General features: G+C 49.6%; 1 protein-coding gene across 2 annotated transcripts in view; it reads left to right on the plus strand.

Moving 5' to 3' along the window:
• Nucleotides 1-20,723, plus strand: part of CNGA3 (cyclic nucleotide gated channel alpha 3) — a 38,602-nt gene that overhangs the window by 12,271 nt on the left and 5,608 nt on the right. Inside the window, exons 2-8 of one of the 2 annotated variants that reach the window (XM_018054886.1) lie at nucleotides 2,726-2,859; nucleotides 10,533-10,646; nucleotides 12,932-13,111; nucleotides 13,861-13,976; nucleotides 16,330-16,558; nucleotides 19,141-19,194; nucleotides 20,470-20,577. In XM_018054886.1, coding sequence (XP_017910375.1) covers nucleotides 2,759-2,859; nucleotides 10,533-10,646; nucleotides 12,932-13,111; nucleotides 13,861-13,976; nucleotides 16,330-16,558; nucleotides 19,141-19,194; nucleotides 20,470-20,577 — 902 coding nt within the window. In that variant the 5' untranslated portion in view covers nucleotides 2,726-2,758. The remainder of the gene's footprint in view (nucleotides 1-2,725; nucleotides 2,860-10,532; nucleotides 10,647-12,931; nucleotides 13,112-13,860; nucleotides 13,977-16,329; nucleotides 16,559-19,140; nucleotides 19,195-20,469; nucleotides 20,578-20,723) is intronic. The other variant, XM_005686265.3, reaches the window with a different exon arrangement.

Below are 20,723 nucleotides of genomic sequence, written 5' to 3' on the forward strand. Positions count from 1 at the left end.
TTCATCTTGGCCCAGGTCGCAAGCAACAACATTAGGGAAACTGCTCACCGGTTCAGTTTCTTCATTGGAAAAGGGAGGCTGCTGAGGCGGGGTGGCGGGGGGTGGGCGGCGGGGGGCTGCGGTTAAAGGAGACAGTGTTACGCAAACACCTACTCTGTGCCTGGCATGCAGGAGCTCTCCACAGTGGGCAGGTCTGTGAGGGTCCAGAAGTGCTGCCTCCATTCAATGGAATCAGGGTCAGGGTTTGAGCCCAGGGTGGAGAGGGCAGTTCAGGGAAAGGGCCCAGACTGGAGGCAATGAGATGTTTCTTTGTCTGGTACAATTTTCCTGGAAATGTACAAAGAGTAATTTTAATAGGTTTTCAACAGAGTCCCAGACTTCTCTAAGAGTTTCTCTAGATCCCACTGTAAGCTCCTTGAGGACAAAGCTGCATATTGCTTTCTAATAAAACCCTAGCTCTTAGCATATCGCCTGGCACATAACTGAGTACAGTCAGGGCTCAGTTAAAAAATCACTGGATGGATGATTTCAAATTATAGATGTATTTCTTTAACGGGAGATTCTTGTTTCATATGTTGGTGTCACAGTTTCTGCAGATATCTCAAACTGGAGTCATTCTCTTCCTCAGCCCTCCTCCTTCCCCAGTCCCCGCCTCAGTGGGCAGCACCACCAGCCCCACACCCTCGCAGGCATGGCAGCATGACTCCCTCATTGATCCTCGATCAGTTGCCATGTCCCCATGCTCCTATCCATTTAGTTTTTAAATTGATTACATTTGATTCACTACCACAAACCTAGTTCAGGCAACGATTGTCTCTCCCCTGAGATATTGCAGCACTTAGCTGCTCATGTTCCCTGAATATATCCTCCCCATTGCAGCCAGAATAACCTTTACACCTCTGACCACATCCCTGCTGGGCTTAGAGTAGAATCCAAGCCCTGACACACCCAGCAGGACTCTTTGGTATCTGTCATCTGCCCCACTCGTAAGATCCTTGACAACTGTCTTTGTCTTATATTTCTTTGTATCTCCTGTGGTCAGCCAGAAACTAAGTTACATAAATGAACATCGTTTTCAAAAACCAAAACCATTTTTTATCTGTTGAGAAAACTATAAAACTTTAATTAAATCATTGACTTAAGCTATCAAACCTCAGAGATGAACCAGGACTATCTAAGCCAATATCTTCCCCTCCCTGAGAAACTTGTGATGAGCACAGACCACATATATGTTAGGGATTTTGGTGCAGTGCTCTGCGCTCCTTGCACTGACCTTCCTTTGGATATGAAATTAATTTAGTTCTGGACTGAGCCACTGGGCTGTTTCTGGAAATCACCATTTTTCTCTGGAGTGGTCTCAACTGACTTCTGACACACTTAAGCCATGCGGCTGCTCGAGAGAGCCTGTGCTCATCTGCCTCAGAAAAACTATCCTCAGGAATTCTTTTTTCCTCCTGCAGAGTTTTGATCAGAAATTATGCAACTGGTCTGCTGTTTCAGTTTTCTTTTCTCATCGATCAGAGGGCCACCTTCCACTGTTTGCTGGAGGGAGAGTATTCATGGTCAGCACTGGGATCTCAATTTTTTTTTTCTCGCTTCAGTGATGTCCGACTCTGTGTGACCCCATAGACGGCAGCCCACCAGGCTCTGCCATCCCTGAGATTCTCCAGGCAAGCACACTGGAGTGGGTTGCCATTTCCTTCTCCAATGCATGAAAGTGAAAAGTGAAAGTGAAGTCGCTCAGTCGTGTCCGACTTTTAGCGACCCCATGAACTACAGCCCACCAGGCTCCTCTGTCCGTGGGATTTTCCAGGCAAGAGTACTGGAGTGGGGTGCCATTGCCTTCTCCGGGGATCTCAATTTAGTCATCTTTAAATAGAGACAGAAATTGTATGTGTCTGATGAGGTTATTTTGAAGATTAAATGAGATGAAGTGTGTATCGGGTTGAACATCTTGTTGTAAAGGTTTTTATAAATGTCAAGTATTTAGGCTTTTTATGCTTTGTTTTAAAACAAGATTTGGGGGAGCTATAAAACGAGCAAAATTGTAAGATAAATATAGGCAAATGACAAAGTCAGACCTTTTTTGTTTTAATTTTAAAAAATTGTTTGTTTATTTTTGTCTCTGCTGGGTCTTCGCTGCTCTGAAGTTGCGGCACAAGTTTCTCACTGCTGTGGCTTCTGTTACAGAACTCAGGCTTTAGGGTGCGGACGTTAGTATCTGCAGCATGTGGGCCCAGTTGCAGCTCCTGGGCTCTAGAGTATAGGCTCAGTAGTTGTGGAACCTGGGCTCAGTTGCTCCACAGTATGCGGGAATCTTCCTGAATCAGGGATTGAACCGGTGTCTCCTGCATTGGCAGGTGGATTCTTTACCACTGAGCCACCACAAAGTCAGAGTTAAGAGGGACACGGCATCATTGAAGAGAATCATGAGGGTTTAGCTTTCTTACATTGGATACCAAGTTCATTCATTTGTTTGATCAGCACATAATTTTGAGCAGTTCTTGGCATGCAGCTTATACAAAGGAGTAAAAGACCTTCTTTGTACTTCTGAATGGGAAGAAGAACCCAGAGAGAGCCAACTGAAACACTGTGGCAGGAGTTGTGGGAGAGATGGAGGGGGACGTGAGCCAGGGCTTGTCTGGGGAGCAGCCCTCCCAAACGAGCTGGGTGTTCAGTTACATCCTCGTCCTGACGACATATCTGGTTCATGTTCATGTTTCAGCAGCCTTGGGGTGGAATGTGACACAGCGAGAAGATGGCCAAGATTAGCACGCAATACTCCCACCCCACCAGGACACACCCCTCGGTCAGGACCACGGACAGAGATCTGGATTGCATTGAAAACGGTCTCAGCAGGTAGGATGGGCTTTAACTTCATGCCTGGAACAGGTTGTTCCATAGCTGCTCTTGACCGGGGAGAAAGAATGCCTTAGCCAGGCAGGACAGGTTGGAGGGTGGAGGCTGTTCACAGCACTCCTTCTAACTGCATGACTCCTCCCAACCCACACTGAAGTAGTTTTTATTCTCATTTTAGAGATGTGGGAAAATGCTCCAAAAATTATATAACTTTGGGAAGGCAAGAAAATGAAGATTAAAATGCAGCAGATTAAGCACGACTGTAAAAACGTCCCCAAAGTGCCACACTTTCCCTTGTGTACATCAAACATTTATCAGGCTCTGTCTGCACCAGGCACTGTCGTGGGCGCTGGGGTGGAGTACCAATCCAGTGCCCTGCCCCTCATTTCCAGGGGAGAGTCAGGAATCAGCCCTGCTCATGGACTTGGGGGAAGGGACCATGCCTGCCAGCAAACATCAGCACCATCAATGATGTCCGACACAGGCAGTCACCTGGAAATCTGGGGCCTCTACTTCAAGCCCTATTCCTAACTTACTGGGAGATCTGGGAAAATGCACTAAACCCTCTATGCCTCAGATTCTTCCACTGTAAAATGGAGCAGCATCGGGAAATGGGAGTATCTATTTGGTACAGATGGACTTACATTTTTTTGATGCTTCTTAAATTGTCAATGAATTGATTGAGTTAAACCAGGAGAAACTGTATTTCCAATATTAATGTTATTTTTGTCCCGCATATATAGTACTGGAAACTTCTCCCGCCTGTGTAAATTGCACATTATCTAAGGCCCAAAAATGCAACAACAGTCCCTCAGTCCTTGCATCCCTGGCACTGGCCCTCCTCCATCATTTCTCCTCACTCACTTGTATATGTCTCTTCCTTTCTCAGATGCGCATTTCATTTTTTGTGTCCAAGTTCTTTGTCTCAGATCCTTAGCAAACTCTGCTTATGAGTGATGGACAGTAGTTTCCCTATCACTGCAAACTTATGCAGTCTTTGGATCCCCGCTTTCTGGGATTCAGGCAAAGGAAGGAAAGTCTCAAAGCATGCCAACAGATGTTTATTCCCTCCACTCTTGCAAGTTGGTGCTGAGACCCAGGAAATTTCATATGACTCAGGGGCATCAGAAATTCTCACCCTACTCAAATCTCTCCCTGCTAACTGGCTGACGGTCAATATCTGTGTTCCATAACTGAGGGCTCCTTCCTTTAGCTTAAGGCATTGCCCTTATTTAAAAGGAAAAAGAACACTGTTAGGACAGTTATCTGCTATTAAAACTTTGGTATATATTAATAGTTTCTTTCTCACATCAGAGCTGATAAAAACCCCTGAAGAAAGGACTGAAGAGGGGCTTCAAAGAAGGTTGCTTCAAAGAGGGTTGCTTCAAAGAGGGTTGCTTCAAAGAGGGTTGCAATAAAAGGGAAAAAAGGCCCAAGGGGGACTTCCCTGGTGGTCCAGTGGCTGAGACTCCAAGTTCTCAATGCAGGGAGCCTGAGCTCCATCCCTGGTCAGGGAACTAGATCCCACATGCTGCAACTAAAAAAAAAAAATAGGTCCAAGCATGGCACACAACAAGAAAGAGAGGCTCCCTGGAGACATGAGGCTCCTAGGATCTTGGGCCCCAGGGAGAAGGACAGAGGCTGTCAGAATCAAGAGCATCTGAAGCGACATGGAACTTGTCCCCATTGCTCCCTTTTGCTTCAGGCAGGACAGAGCCAGAGCATCTCTGGGATCCAAGCTCCCTGGGGTCTATCTGGCTTCTCCCCGTAAGAGAGTCAAGAGAAGGCAGGCCCAGCAGGTGGGCTGGGGCTCCTGCCCAGAATGCCTGCTCGACCCACACCACCACCACACGGGCCAGCTCTGCGCAGCTCATCCCAGCTCTGCCTCAGCAGGTAGCCAGCACATCCCATCTGGTCTGAAGGCTGTTCAAGAGCCTCTGGTTTCCCAGAGCCTCTCTGTGAGCTCAGGTTGGGCCCATGCACACTCAGAGGATGGGTCCGCCACACAGCAGAGGCTCTGAAATGCTGCCCTTGGACAGTCCTCTCTGCCTTCTCCCCTGGGTGATGCCATGCCCTCCCCTCCCCTGCTCTGCATCCCCAGGCCAGCATGGTGACCAACAGCACAGGCTTGAGGCCACTCTGCCAGGTTTGAAAACTGGCTCTGAAAAGCTGATCAACAGCTCCAAGCCTTAGTTTCCTCATCTGCAAAATATGCTAGTTCTGACCTCAGAGAGCAGCAGTGAGGTTAAAACAGGGCAAAGCTCATGGCACAGCCCCTGCCATGTGGTGAGCACTTATCACCGCTCCCTGCTGGTTTTGGAGATGCTCACCTCCATGGGCCTTCTCTGTGTCCCAGGCTGAAGCCTTTTCTGACCCCTCTGACCTCCAATAGCCCCAGCTGCCCTGACACCTGGACTGGCCATTTTCTGCCTGTGTCCACATCAGGCTGTCTCAGCCTGACCACCAGTCAAGTCTCACTGAGCTCCACGGGGGGCCATGCCCAACAACACATGCGGTAAGAGCTTGTTGACAGATTAGTACAGAATCCCATGGAAACACTAGAGAGATCTCAAAAGGAGAGACAGGAAAAAAGCTGCCTTCATGAGAAGCATTATCTCACAGAGCCAGGAGTGGGTTAACAAAAGTTTCCAAGATGGTTCCTTAGCATCACTGAGGATTGAGAATAGGAGTTCACACTGGGGATGGTACAGCCTTGGGCCAGAAAGCTTCTTCCAGGCCCCTCCCCTGCTTCTCTGAGCAGCCTAACATCTGCTTATGGACAGACCAATTTTCCCTGTAAGATTTATTTGAGCAAAGGACTTTGACACAGTCACATAAAATTTTTAAAGTTTCCAATCCCTATTTTGAGGGAGGAAATGGAATCTGAACGAATCATAGATCTTTGCCTTGAAATTCCAATCCTTTTAGAAAGCTTTTGGAGAAATAATTACAAATGGGTGTCCTTGAATATGAATCACTCTTTATCCTCAGTGATATCACACAGCTGCGCTGGGAACCTGTGTGTTGGTTGGCCCTTTGCTGAGGGCCCCCCAAAAAGGGAAGACGTCATCTTCCGGTCCCCTGAGACATCTCTCTTCCCAGCTCTTTCACCAAATTAGAGACCAGTTTCCATTTCTCTTTTAAATCACTGAGATCATTTTGCTTGTGAAGAGTCATAAGGAAGGATCAAAGTGTTTCCTTTGAACAACAACAAAAAAAAAATTAAATTTATACCTTGAAAAGACCAGAAATAAAAATATCTTGCATTTTGCTCTATTTAGATCTGTTTCATTGACTCAATTATTTAAGAGCTCTCTGGCATATTTTTGCAGATAATGCAATAAAGGCTTCAGAACCTGCTGCAGAGAATTGCAGCTAGCACCAAGGACACCTCAACCCCCAGAGCAATCTCCTGGTGTAGCTATTCTAGAGGAGCTGTTGGGATAGAGGGTCATGTCCTACAGAAGAGGAGACTTCTTCGTGCTGCTTCCTGAGTACAGCCCAAAGCAATTATCACAAAAGAAAACCATTTGCAACCTGCTTCCCCAGGACCGAAGGCAAAAATGCAGTGACTTCGGTTCCCTGGTCACATGCGGCTGGGGCAGCACCTGCCCGTCACTCTAGGTCCTCAGGGCTTGGGAGGAGAAGAAAAATAATGTCTCACACTCTCCACCCTTGTTCTAAAAGGTCACTTCTGTTCACTCGCATGTCCCCAAAGTCACTAGAGGAAGACACCAGATCCACAGAGCACAAAGTTAATTACCGGTTTCCATTCTGATGAGAACCTCTGCTTCCTCCAGTGAGAAAAAAGCCTCACTTCATGGACATGAATTCCTCTGTATGAATAAACACAGAAGGTGAGCTTTACACGTTGAAAACGACCTTGTCTTTCCAAGCAGTCAGTTTCTTGTGCTTCACCAGTTGTCCTTGTTCTTGCTGATTACCGACCCCACAGGGCTTCTCCCTGCAGAGGTGGCATCACCACCGAGGAGGAGTCTGCGAGTGGGAGGCAACGTCGGGTTGTCCTGGCCTGATCTGCTCGTTCTATAGAGCCTGAGGCCTGTCAGGTCCTCAGCTAGCTCCTGGCAGGACGGGGCCTGGCCCCCAGTCTCCACCCTCTGTATTTCCCTTCGAGGTTCTGAATCTCTGATCTTGCAGTGATTGCCAGAAGGTTCTCCCTTTCAGCAGTACCCGTGTGTCCCTGGGGACTCAAAATGTCACCTCAGACATTTGTTTCCTCTCCTCCCACCCCATCTCCCCTTCTGTCTACCTTGTGAAATCAGTTTCTCTGAGGAGTAACTCATTAGATTTGCTATTATTTAAGTATCTCCCAGGCATTTAAAAAGGGTAGAGATTCTGGAGCTAGAAAAAAGACATCAGGGTAGAACTTTGGGCATCAAGAAACAATTAGGGAGATGCATCCAGAAAAAAAAGGCCCTTGGGTCCCTTGGACTTACATCATATAAGACCCTTCCTGTTCCTCACAACTAAATGTGCCTTTTGGGACTTGGGTGTTTGAACAAGCCATTATTAAATCAATTTTTCCTTTGTTTCCTTTTCAAAGACCAGGAAAATTAAACTCAGGGAGGGTAAGTGACAAGCCTGCAGTACACCTAGCTAACAGGTGTTGGGGTAGGGACTCAAACCCAGGCCTCCGGGTCCCCCACTCTGCTGCATCCCCTCCCAGTGGACATCGTAGGTCCAGGCCACATGCAGGGGCTCTCACTGCTGCGAGCTGCAGGCCTGCTTTGATATCTGGGATGAGTTCTGCCCCTCTCACTCACCCACAAGCCCTGATGTCATGCGCATGGAGTCTTTTGCTGCGGATGCAAGTAAATCTGCTCTCAGGAGGTGCTCCCACACAATTAGCAGAAACCAGACTAGGCAGAAATGCTGGGCTGACTGCCTGGTGCCTGGAGCTCCCTGAGGAGCTGGTGGGGACAGAACACCTTCGTCCTGGGGACCACCTCCAGATCTTCCGGGCACACAGGCCATGCGGAGCTCCAGCCCAGCTGCCAGTTGCTGCCCCCACCTCCAGCTCCCCACCCCCAGGCATGCCAGCTGCTCGGAACCAGGGAATGGAGAAGATGGATTCACTTGTCCCCCTGTCTCCTCCTCCTGTAACTGACCCGGTGCCTTGGAAGATGCATTCCCAGCTTTGTGGTACACAATACTAGAAGGGCAAGGGAATTGTAGCTTCCTAATTGTAGCAGGGCCTCTGATAGGGTCTCTCTCTTTAAATTAATTTTATTTTTGGTTGCACTGGGTCTTTGTTTAGGCGTGCAGGCTTTCTCTAGTTGCAGCAAGTGGGGGCTACTCTTTGTTGCAGTGCCCAGGCTTCTCATTGCAGCTGGTTCTCTTGTTGCAAAGCATGGGCTCTAGGTACACGGGCTTGCCTAGTTGCAGCACACAGGCTCAGCAGTTGTGGTGCATGGGCTTAGTTGCTCCGCAGCGTGTGGGATCTTCCTGGACCACGGACTGAACCCATGTTCCCTGTATTGGCAGATGGATTCTCATCTACTGTCAGGGGAAGTCCTGACAGGGTCTCTTATATGTGTGAGGTTGAGGTGTGAGTGGTCTCTTATGAGATTAGAGAGAGAATTCAATTAGGTGCTTTGGCAATAAAAAAAAAACGTGCCCACATAGTGCAGCTAGGGGAACCAGAGTCGCGTCTCTAGTGGCATGCTACAGAAATCAGTCCTCAGTTCAGTTTAGTCCCTCAGTTGTGTCCGACTCTTTGCGACCCCATGGACTCCAGCACGCCAAGCTTCCCTGTCAATCGCCAACTCCTGGAGCTTGCTCAAACTGATGTCCATCAAGTCGGTGATGCCATCCAACCATCTTATCCTCTGTCATCCCCTTCTCCTGCCTTCAGTCTTTCCCAGCATCAGGGTCTTTTCCAATGAGTCAGTTCTTCACATCAAATCAAGAAAGTATTGAAGTTTCAGCTTCATCGTTAGTCCTTCCAATGAATATTCAGGGCTAATTTCCTTTAGGATGAACTGGTTTAATCTCCTTGAAGTCTAAGGGACTCTCAAGAGTCTTCTCCAACACCACATTTCGACAGCATCAGTTCTTCAGTGCTCAGCATTCTTTATAGCCCAGCTCTCACATCCATACATGACTACTGGAAAAACCCTAGCTTTGACTAGAAGACGGACCTTTGCTGGCAAAGTGATGTCTCTGCTTTTTAATATGCTGTCTAGGTTGGTCATAGCTTTTCCTCCAAGGAGCAAGCATCTTTTAATCTTATAGCTGCAGTCACCGTCTGCCTCAGCCGTGTCCTATTCAACTTTTGTTCTAATCAGAAAATGTAGAAGGCAGATTCACGAGTGGGTGACAGCAGGCTTTGAAATGGGAGGGGACGGCATTCAAATCTCAGTTTTTCCCGAAAGTTATTTAATCTCCCTGGACCTCGGTTTCGTTCTTAGAACGTTGTTATATGATTTAAGTAATAAAATGTAAGTGGCTGACATACAGTAAGCAGTCAATAAATGGCAGATACTTTATGTATCACTCTGTGTGTTTTCAGCAAAAAAAAAAAAAAGAAAAAAAAAGTTTCCTCGATCTGGGGAAGCTGAGGGAGAGAAGAACCTGCTGGCTGTCAGGGCTGAGCAGAGACTGCCTGGAGGAGACACGGTGTGGTAGTAAGCTCCCCCCGTGCTGGAGACAGCAGGGCTGTTGCAGAAAGGAAGAGGCAGCAGCTTGGCGGCTGGGTTGTGGAATTCTGACTTCTGATCACTCACTGGGGAGACACAGAGCCTTTACCCTGACAGTAATTCTTGCTTACTTCTTCAACCGTGTTGCCACCTTGTTAAGAAGGCTGATTAGGTTGGAATAGGTCATGTGATCAAATTAATTTGTCTTGCTTGGGCTCCTCAAGACTCAAAGGATGAAGTGCAAATCCTTAGAGGCCAGTGCCTGGATGGCTTTTAATCAGGCTGATCAGACTTCAGCCTCAGGAAGTTTTAAAGGGAAAGAAAGGAAAACAGGCTCCAACAGAGAGATCTTATTTCAGGAAATTCAACAAACACCAGGCTCTGCTAATGCTCAGACTTTTTGCCCTGAATTGCACGAGGGAAAGTCCTCCGCCCCTACCTTGGCAAAAGGGCACAGCAGAAGTGGACTTTTATTTGAAAGCACTATACAAATATGAAGCCAACTCATCACAGTATTTCAGGACCCTCCTCTTAATCAGTGGTTTCCCGCAGCACATACACACTGGGACAGAAGGCAAGGGAAGACCTCTTGAAGGAGGAGGCGCTGGATCTGGCTTTAGAAGACAGGGTTTCAGCATGCAGAGATGTGTGTGAACCAGAGTCCTTGTTCTGGAATCCTCATTTGGAAACAACTGCTGTGGGTCCATAGGCAGGCACGGTACCTCCCCGACCCCAACCCCCTGCCCTCGGTGCTCTAATAAGGACCACTTACTGCTGGATGGCCCCTTTCACCTAGGCTGTGGGCAGTGGCCTCCTTGCCATAAAGGAAAGGGCACATTATCCTAGAAGCCAGGATCTGCTGGAGCATGAACTGAAGTGTGGAGACCTGGGGTGAGGATCTCTGACAGCGGCGTTCCTCTTTAAGCAGAGCATCTGGCCATCTTGGTCCTCAACGTGTCCAAGAGGTGGATGAGCTGGAAATCAATTTCGCTTGCTGCATATTTGACTTCCTAGGACCCACTTGCCATGCGAGGAGACATCGTCAGAACTGCAGGAAGGCATTGCCATGGAGACTAGAGGACTGGCTGAATCCAGGCAAAGCTCCTTCACCAGCCAGGGTCCCACCAGGTAACTGACCGGTTTCAGCCCTCAGCTTGGGAAAGAGGAGACAGAGGCAGAAACAAGATAAGTCTTAGGAAGAAATGGTGCATGAGGGTGGGGTTGCCGATTTGGAGAAGAAAGGGGCAGGAGAGGCAGAGGCAGAAATCTATCAGGGAGTAATTTCCTCTTGGGTCAGGTGTTCTGAGCTCAGAAAAATCTAAGAAAAACTGCCTTTATCTGAAATTTTTCTCATAAAAAATGATATCGAGGTACTTGTTCAATTCTGAAAGAATTCAGAAAAAAAAAAAAAAAGCCAACCAGAGAAGTTTCAGAAAAGAATTCAGAAAGAAGGCCAGCCAGCCAGGAGGGGACTACGGGGTGGACCCCGGTGGCAGGCAGGTGGCAATGGCGGCTCTGTCTGAAATAGCCCCTGGCAGGTCCGCAGTCATAAGTGTCTAGACTTCATAGCACACATCCTTGCAGAAGCATTTGAAAGATTAACTAGGCTCTGAGCTCTGTCTCCGTTCTGATGACGTCTGTCCTCCAGCATCAATAGCTGCACCACCTGGAGGATGTCATGTCGCCTCTCAAATCTTGTCTGAAGATGCACCTGGTAGCATGAGGGCTGCCGCAGAGCCCACACTGGACAGTCAGCAAATGCTGGGCTCATTATTTCCTTCCACTGATTTTTTTTTTCATCCAAAGCCAGAGTTTCAAACAGTAGTGTGTTCTACAGTTTCTGCTTAACAGTATTTCAAAAAAATTAATTTGTCTAGTTATTCTTCATGTTTTTGATGGTGGGGGGTTATTTATTTCACTAGCTCCTTGTAGCTGGGCACTTAAGTGATTTGCAGTGGGTTTTTTCATCTTATTAATAAAATGCTCTCTTGAGGCCTGTTGATTATAAGGACGAGAACACTTTCACCTCAAATGGAGAGGGGAAGGCTAGAGCAAGGCTGGAATAAGCTAAGATCCAGGCCACCTCATGGAAATGGAGATGGTGGGGCTGATGAGGGGCCCTGGGGAGGCAGCCGCCTCCCTGTCTCGTTTCGCTAATAGCACTCCATGATCTATGTGCTCTTTCCTGCGTGCCTCCTGCGTGTCTGGCTTTCTCTTCTCTCACCTCAGCGGGTACAGGCTGAAAACGGCCTGCACAATACGATCCTGAGCTGTAACACCCAAGCCCGTCTTGGAGTGGTTTTGAGTTCAGAGGCTTGAGTGACTGAGTCTCTGTGGGTCAGTCATCCGTTGCCCATCCCTGAGCCTGTTGGCCGAGGCTGGAGCTCTGTTCCACCCCTCAGCAGAGAGAGGACCTGAGTGGCTGGAGTGTCAGAGCAGAGAGGTTGGGCTGGGCAGGCACCTTGACATTCATCTGCTGCAGCAGCTATAAGCCTCTCCATTCTGTTTGTGGGATATTCCTGCACTTCATCTGTTTTTAGGCTATGGTCACAAGAGTGTGATGGGGATCAAAGTATGTGACAATTCATGACTCCATACCAGGTTGGTCACCACAGATTTGGGGGGACAGTGCCTTGTACTGTGGGTGCCAAGTCAGGGAAACCAGAGACCAAGAAACAGAGTTGAATCTCTCGGCCCAAACTCCCCCCACCCCCTTCACCTCCTCCAAATGTCCCCCACCACTGCTGAGACTCAGGAGGTGGGGCTGAGGGAAGGTTTTACAGGGAAAGCTGGAGCTGAGATGAGCTCTAGGCATGTGGGCTGCCTGGGTTCAGGTGCTTGAGGCCTGGACCGGGTCTGCTGCAAGACAGAGGTCAGTGCACATGGCAAAGGGACTTCTCCACAGGCCTGGAGAGAAAATAAAAGTTTGTATGAAAAGCAATTCATAGGACAAGTGTTGGGGAAAGAGCCTAGGTTGTATCTGGGTGCTTCCTCCATTAAACTTGCTCTGAATTTTATCCCTATTTGGAAATTGTATTTTTTTTTTTTTTTTTTTACTGTTCCTCTGCTTACCACTCATAACAAAGAGCTCTACATGGGGCAAAAGGAAAAATGAGCAGAAAAACTTGCTAAGGCCCCAGTGGAAGGATCATGCCTTTGATGGAGTCCAGGCATTAAAGTGACAAAGCCACAATGAAAATACTATCTCTTATGGAGGAAGCTCCATCCCAGGTGCCAGAGGAGGGAGGAAGAAGCAGTTCTGGGGAGTGGGGGCAGGGATGGGGTCAAACCTGAGCCTGCCGCCTGCCGGGGGGATCCTGTCCTGCCAGCATCACTGCCCCTGCCCCCACCCCCTGGGAGGGGGCTTCCGCCTCCTTCCACTGCGCCCTGGCTGCCCATCTGTGTCCTTCCAGGTTGTCACGCCTCATCATCTCGCTCCGTGCCTGGACCGCCAGGCACTTACACCAGGAGGACCAGAGGCCCGACTCTTTGCTGGAGCGTTTCCACGGAGCCGAGCTCAAAGAGGTGTCCAGCCGAGAAAGCCATACCCAGTTCAATGTGGGCAGCCAGGAGCCACCAGACAGAGGGAGAAGGTAAGGGAGACGGGGCCACTTGTACCAGATGGGGCTGGAAGCACTTGCAGCTCATGTGGTCCAGTGTGGATTAACCCAGCTGGAGCATCAGTGCCCAGGTATTCCCTGAAGAAAGGGTCTGTTCTGGGGTTACACTGCATGCTCCAAGCGTCTCCGTCAGACTTCAAGAAGCCCTGCAGGAGATGAGCCCTTTAATCTGAGGCCCTAGCCTCAGCTGAGCTCTGACCCTGTCCTCTGCAGAGCCCCCCTAGCACCCCCTGCTGATGGTGCCTTCAGAATCGCACCTGCAGGACGTTGGCCTCACCAGTCTCTCCATCAAAGGACCCTCATCCTACTCTGCACTGTGACCTCTCTTGCTAGAAAACTGAGGCTTTTGTACCACGAGCCTCGGGGAGTACCTACATGGTACCCACAATTTTATGGATGGGTATAGGTGCATTCTTCTGGGGAAAAGATCTGAAGGTTGGTTAGAACTTTCAAGGGGAACCTTCCACCTCCAGGTTAGGTTGAGAACAATGAGGGGACGATAAGTGGGCCTGGGGGCAATGGGGAGAGTGTTTGCTTTTCATTAGGAGAAGGGTCTGCAGAACAAGGGCTCTGAGCACCTTGCCTGGCTCCCTACCCAGCGGGGAGCTTGTGGCTGGTGCTGTGGGGTGCAGGCACACGGAGAAGTTTGCAGGGGCTAGACTGATATCCCCTGCTCCCCCGCCCCACACAGAGCTGCTGCTTCCCCTCCCCCTCCCCTCTAGTGCTCTTGAGAAGCACCCAGCTTCTGGTCAGTGGGAGACCACTGAGCCACCACGGGTTGAATCGGTTGTCGATCAACAGCAGAAGGTCTCTTTAAGACCCCGTAGCAGTAAGAGAGGTAAGCCTGTGGGGGAAGCAGACCTCCTCTCAGCCTCACGAACAGGAGGACACTTGCTCAGAACTTGCTTTAAGGGAAAGGGGGGCTTGAACAAGATCTTTAAGCTGAATTCTCTAGGTCATGCCAGGATTTAAAAGACATAAAAAGAAGGGTGAAAAGAAGCATGGTTGTTGCAGAACTGACAGTCCCTATGTCATTTGATAGAGAAAATGCTGTTTTTGAGTCAAAGAAACAGAAGGGCTCAGATGTGGCACCTCAAACAGGCAGAGAAAGCCCCTGGGGAGTGAAGGCTCTGAAGCTTTGGGGAAAACAGGATGGATCTTCTCAGAGCTTCAGTTTTATTTCCAGATTGGGGTGGGGGGGTATATTTTTATTACAGGTTATGCAGTACATTGTGAAATGTGCAAGACATACAAGCATGCTTAAGATAAAATATGAGAGTTCAAAGAAATGTCTTGCTAGTGACATTAGGAGGTCTGCATTAGTCTTCCCTGCTGAGGAAGGCATGAGAATTGCTGGCTGAGAGGCAGAGGTCCAGTGGAGCAGCATTTTTGGGCTACTGTTTCACACGAGTTTGGACAACAAACCCTTGGTTTCCTGGGCTGTGAGAAGGGTGCTGTGGAGGGCCTGAGCGCTGGGACAGTGCAGGCTCCCAGAGCTGAGCATCCCTGGGAGGGAGCTCTAGGACCACACGGCACACGTGCTGTTCACTGCTGAGCCAGAGAGACAGGAGGGATGGAGGCTAAGGAAGAGGGGAACATGGAGAAGCAGGGTGGGGCAAGGATGGTGTGTGGCAGGGAGGTAGGGTGCAGGGCTCAGAGAAGCGGTAGGGAGGGAAGGAGGTTTGTTAGCAAGTCAACAAACTGGTTCAGTTCCTTTGGGGCAAGCAAAGACTTCCTTGGCTTAACTGATCAAACTGTCTTCTCCACAACTTGAGATTCATGGAGACGAACACTAGACTCTGTACATTTCCCTGTGTGACCAGATAAGTAGAGGGTTGAGCTAGGACCCCATCAGGGCCAGGCCCCAACTTGCCACCAATGCCTGATTAACTCACTGGAAGGTTCAGGGTGGGCAGGTGAATGCAGTGACGCAGGATGGGAGCAGAGTAATCAGGCAGGCTTCCTGGTGGAAGAAGACCTTGAATTTTCAAGGCCAAGTCCTATTAGCCAAGCAAAATGTATGCAGAAGTGGGTCTTAGTTCTCCTAGGGGTTTGGCCCAATGAGTTTATGGGCACAGGGGTGTGGCAATCACATGCCACTGCACCCCAGAAACCTGAACTTTCCTTTGTAATAGCACAGCTTTGATTTCTCGGGGGATTTTCAGATGGTAAATTGATCCCGAAAAAAGCTATTAGAGCCACATCCTGAATGGAGGGAGGGAGGCACGGGCAGGGCATGCGGAAGTACCAAAAAAACTATTTGGCTAGATGTTCGACATCAGAGGAGAGGTGCTTTGAGAGTCAGTCTGGAGAGTCCCAGGCACTGGCTGTGGCCCCCAGAACTCCTGTCCTGCGACTGGTCTGCAGTGACCACAGACAGGCAAGCCGCCCTCCAGCCCTGTGAGGCCAGGCTGGCTTTCTTAAACCAGCTGTCACACACGTGAACTGGCAGCTGAGCTCACAAGGATCACGCCTTTTCCTAAAGGACACCATCAAGAACTGCCCAGTCCAGCTTTAAATAAACATCGCTGGGTGCAAAACCAATCCCCACCTTCTACAAGATTCTCACATAGATCTGGGTAGTGGGCCCTGAAGTTTTAAGGTGAATGTTGGGGACAGGGGTGGGGAGGATGGGCTGAACCCTGGGGCAGCTCTGCCCTCGGTCTATTTTTGGCCCTAAGAATCAGAAGCGACCCCTGTGATAGGGTGTCTGAGGGAGGGGCCCTGTGAGAACCTCGTCCCTGCCGACCCTCTCAAAGTGCTGCTGCTGCTGCTAACTCTGTCCACCTTGGCCCAAGGCACTCAGCCTGTTCCCCCAGGAGCACCCGGGGGCGGGCGCCATGCTGGGTAGCCTCCGTGCCCTCCGTAGCGTCTGGTGCACTGCCTGGCACGTGCTAAAACGTGAGAGGAATTGAGGCCAGGGTGCTGGATGGGATTCAAAGAGGCACTCCCCATTTATTCAGAATCCTCACGCTACCCAGTGCCCATCCTCTTCCTCTACTCCAAGGCATTCACCAGCACAAACTGGTCACACACACCAAAGAAGTTTGTCCCCAACGATAGCAATTCCCTGTGATCAAGCTGCGTGGAAAGGCCCAGGAGACAGGGGATGGAAGTCCCAGAATAACTGCCTGAGGGCAAGGGGTCCCCAGCAAGTGGACCGAGTTCAGATTCTCTTTGCCTTCCCACAGTGACTGGCCCCTGGCCAGAAACAACACCAACACCTGCAACAACTCGGAGAAGGAGTGAGTACCTCTGTCCCCTCGCACTCCCCGCCTCCGCCCTCCTGCTGTGGACACCCCAGCTGTGTCTCCCTCCTCAGTCTTGCTGCTTCTGCCACACCCGCCAGACCCTGCTAGAACCCTGCTCCTGGCATTGGAAACCCGTCCCCATGGACAAATGTGGGGAGGGACCTGTTTGGTGAGACTTCCTTGGGCAGGTCCTCTTTTCTGTGTCTTGCATTGTTCTTATTTATAAAGTGAAGGAGTTGGACGGGTAAACATTTTCAGTGCCAGCACCCTCTGTTGCTAAGTATCTGAAGGTGCAAAGCTGGAGTCCCTTTACTGAGCAGTGGACCTTCTCCTTCATGATAAGAATGTACTTTTCATTCTGTGTCCTCAAGCTCCTGTGTGCCAGGGAAATGCTCTTGTCTTAAGGCTAATTTGGGCCCCTTTGGAGGACGTGATCAGGATGTAATCAGTGGAAAGAGGAAATTTAAATATTTCCAGAGAGCAACCTCTTAAAACACTGGCCCACTGCAATTGTTTCCTACCACCTGATGCTGAGCTGGCAGAGAAGTTTGATGTGTGATTCTGGCAACGCCATCCAAAATCCCAAACAGGGAGTGTATATGTGGTGTGACCATTTATATGTGTGAACACATGTGCACGTGTGCCCCGTTCTCCAGCCTTCTTTTATGGAACACCACGGGGATAGGTAGGGAAGGGGGTGGTCTCAGTTGGAGTCTAGGAGGACAATATCAGCAAGCAATGCCAATTTCTTGACTTCCAGTTGACAGAGAACTATGCCAAGGCTTTTTCTTGTTATTTCCCTTTGTTCTGATAGAATTTTTGTTTCTGTTTCCCTCCGCGAACGTTAGTTGCATTGGGGGTTTTTTGGTTGTTGTTGTCTTTTAAATTTATTTCTTTAATTGAAATAAGTTTACAATGTTGTGTTAATTTCTGGTATACAGCAGAGTGATTCAGTTTTATATATTTATATACTTTTTCAGACTCCTTTCCATTGTGGTTTATCACAGGATATTGAGTATAGGTTCCTGTTCTATGCAGTAGAAACTTGTTCTTTATCCATGCTATATATAATAGTTTGCATCTGCTAATCCCCAATGCTTAATCCATTTCTCCCTTGAAGTGAAAAAAAGAAGGGCTTCCCAGGTGGCTCAGACAGTAATAATGCCTACAATGCAAGAAATCCAGGTTCAGTCCCTGGATTGGGAAGATCCCCTGGAGAAGGGAATGGCAACCCATTTCAGCATTCTTGCCTGGAGAATTCCATGGGCAGAGGAGCCTGGTGGGCTGCAGTCTATGGGGTCACAAAGAGTTGACCTGATCTCAAACTCCTAATCCAAATTGGGACATCAAATCCAGAGACCCAAATGTCAGAAAAACAAAATGATTTAATCTGCAAAATGATAGCTGTTTTGAAATGTGCTTGATGTCAAGGCAAACCTGACATCAAACACCCTTGGAAGTCCTGCAGTTGAGTAGACTCAGGACCCCCGGCTGGGTGGAGGTCTTGTGGGTGGGTCTCCAGGCTCCTCCGACCTGGGGCTAGGATGTGGGCAAGGATGGGGGTGGATGCGGTCGGCTGCATCAGGCTCTGATAAATCTTTTCAGAGGGGCTCATACTATGGGTCCAAGGACCAAAGGACAAAACTGGGAACTGTTCCCAAATGGGGCCACCTGGGCACAAAGATACAGAAGTAATTGTTATGGACACCTTCCCCCACTCTTCCACCACATTTATGTCATTCTCGCTTAGTCCACGGGTTCTGAAAATTTCCTTCTCCTGATCAAATTGTTCTCAGTCAAAGCCACCATCGATTCGTAGCTCTGTGCAGGTCCCCTGAGTCAGTGCTGGGTGTATTCGGGGACACAGATGGATGGCACAGGGTCTTCCCTAGGCCTCAGCAGGTTGGTAGCCAGAGGAAAGGCCGAAGCTTGTAACCCAGGCCACAAATCCTGAACAAGGGTGGCAGAGCCTGGTGTAATTAAACTCCCAGCAGGGCTCAGTGTGCCCAATAAGCTTGTGGGCAGCGCCCTCTGCTGGTGTCTTGGCATTAAGACTTCAGCTGCTGAAAGACCAGTCTATTCAAGGGAACAGACTCACCAATTATAACTTTTTGTTTCTACTCAATCTATTAATATGCTCACTGTCAAAAACTTGGGACATAGAAAAGCACCCATGAGCACACAACCACAAAAGTATACTCTGTGTTAACAATTGAACCCCAGTATCAGAGAAACACATACTGGCAAATACGCCTCCAAGTTTTCTCTAGGTCTATGTATCGAGAATATAGATGGGTAGATAAATAGATGCATACATACATACACGCTAAGTCACTTCACTCGTGTCTGACTCTTTGTGACCCCATGGACTGGCTCCCCGATCCTCCAGGCAAGAATACTGGCATGGGTTGCCTTTTCCTTCTCCAGGGGATCTTCCCGAACCAGGGATCAAACCCACGTCTCTTATTTACCGCTAGCACCACATACATGCTATACATTTAATATATATACTGGTTAAGAGCATTTGTATCCCAACTCAGCTACCTAAGAGCTTTGTGACCTTGGGCAAGTTACCTGACCTCTCTGTGCATCAGCTTCCTGACATTATTATTATTGAAATCAGTAAGCTCGCTTCACCCCAGTGTGCTGGAAAGATGAGTTTCCTGCACCACGCCCTCTCCTCCAGTCACAGTGGCCTGCCCTCTCCCCGTGGTATACGAAAATTGCTAAGTATCACCCTGTGTCATCCAGTGACAAGGCGAAAAAGGAGGAGAAAGAGAAAAAGGAAGACCCCAAGAAAGAGGAGTAAGTACTAAGAGAAACTGCCCCCAAAGAGGGGAAGTTCTGGGGTCACAGCACGCCTGGTCCCTCCCCGGGGAGGAGAGAGGGGCTGACCCCGTGGGGCCTCGGGGTCAGCCCTGGAGAGGGGGCTGCTTAGGGCTATGGAAAAGGACTTGGTTTCAGGCAGGGATCAGGCCTGCTGAAATCATGTGAGGGTCTCATTCTGCGGGGAAAGTCGGGGACCTCAGAGTGGGGCTTGTAGGTAGGCAGGGTGGTCTGCAGCCCTGGGTGGGCAGCTGGGGACTTCCCTGGGAGCCTGCTCCAGTGCCCTCTCCTGGGGCTTTCTGTTTGCCCACCATGTCATCTTCACAGTTGGGATATGAGGAGCCCCTCTCCCGGGCACTAGAAAATACCATGTTCACAAACTAATTCAAACCCAGTGATGATGAGTCTTGGTGGTTGGGAATGTCCAAAGCCCCGTCAGTGAGAAACTGATCTTGCATTTGCTGAGTTGAGGTGCAGAAAGGCAACCCAGGATGTCCTCTGGGAGGAGCAGCTCTGCAGGCCTAGTGGGCATGGTAGGGAGCTGGCATGGGGGAGGAGACAGGTGGACCCAAAGAAAAGATCTCCAGTACCACCTATAAATTCTAACCCTCCGAAAATCCTGAAAAGGAAAGCAGAAAGCACCCTAAGCTATTTCTTCCACTCAGTCTTGGCTGACATAACTGCAGTGATTCCCAGGTTGGTGGTTTTCGGTGGGAGGCAGGACCCCAGTGCTCGGAAGTGAGGCTTTAGAACATCTGCACAAATGCAGTTAGTAAAGCGGACAGAGCACCTTCCTGAAGGGGAGCCCCGGGGTCCCAAGGTCAGTCCAGAGAGGAGCTGCCTCAGAACCGCCTGGGGCGAGGGTCAAATGCACATTTCCAGACCCCAGCCCGGGAGGGGTCTGGGTGCGCCTGGGAACTTGCATTTTCCCAAAGCTTCCCTGAGGTGGTTCCAACATACTGTGCTCCACTTTCCTCCCTGGCACCCTGCAGTGCCTGGATGACACCACAGGGCATGTGGGAATGTCATCACCATGGTTTTAGAGTTACCGTGGCTTCCTGGGGCTGTCAGAGAAGGCCCTCTACAGGGACACCCACATGACCCCCGCTGAGATTGATAGCACCCTATCTGGGAAGTCATCTCTTCCACTGCAGCCCACAGCTGCCCTGGGGTCTGTAAGCTAGACCAGGTCTCTAAACCCCTCCAGAGCTGCAGACTTCCAACACACTGCACTGTTTGTGTGGGCATTCCCAGGAAGAAGAAGGACAGCGTGGTGGTGGACCCTTCCAGCAACATGTACTACCACTGGCTGACCGTCATCGCCGTGCCTGTCTTCTACAACTGGTGTCTGCTCGTGTGCAGGTAGCGGAGAGGGGCAGCTAGGGACAGAGCTCTGAGTGCCCGGGGGCTCCCCTCCGGCTAGATGTGCCTCAATCTCTCCGTCCACAGTCGTTCAGTAGTATCTGACTCTTTGTGACCCCATGGACTGTAGCCCACCAGGCTCCTCT

The sequence above is a fragment of the Capra hircus genome, chromosome 11, assembly GCF_001704415.2.
Source record: "Capra hircus breed San Clemente chromosome 11, ASM170441v1, whole genome shotgun sequence".
Taxonomy (NCBI): domain Eukaryota; kingdom Metazoa; phylum Chordata; class Mammalia; order Artiodactyla; family Bovidae; genus Capra; species Capra hircus.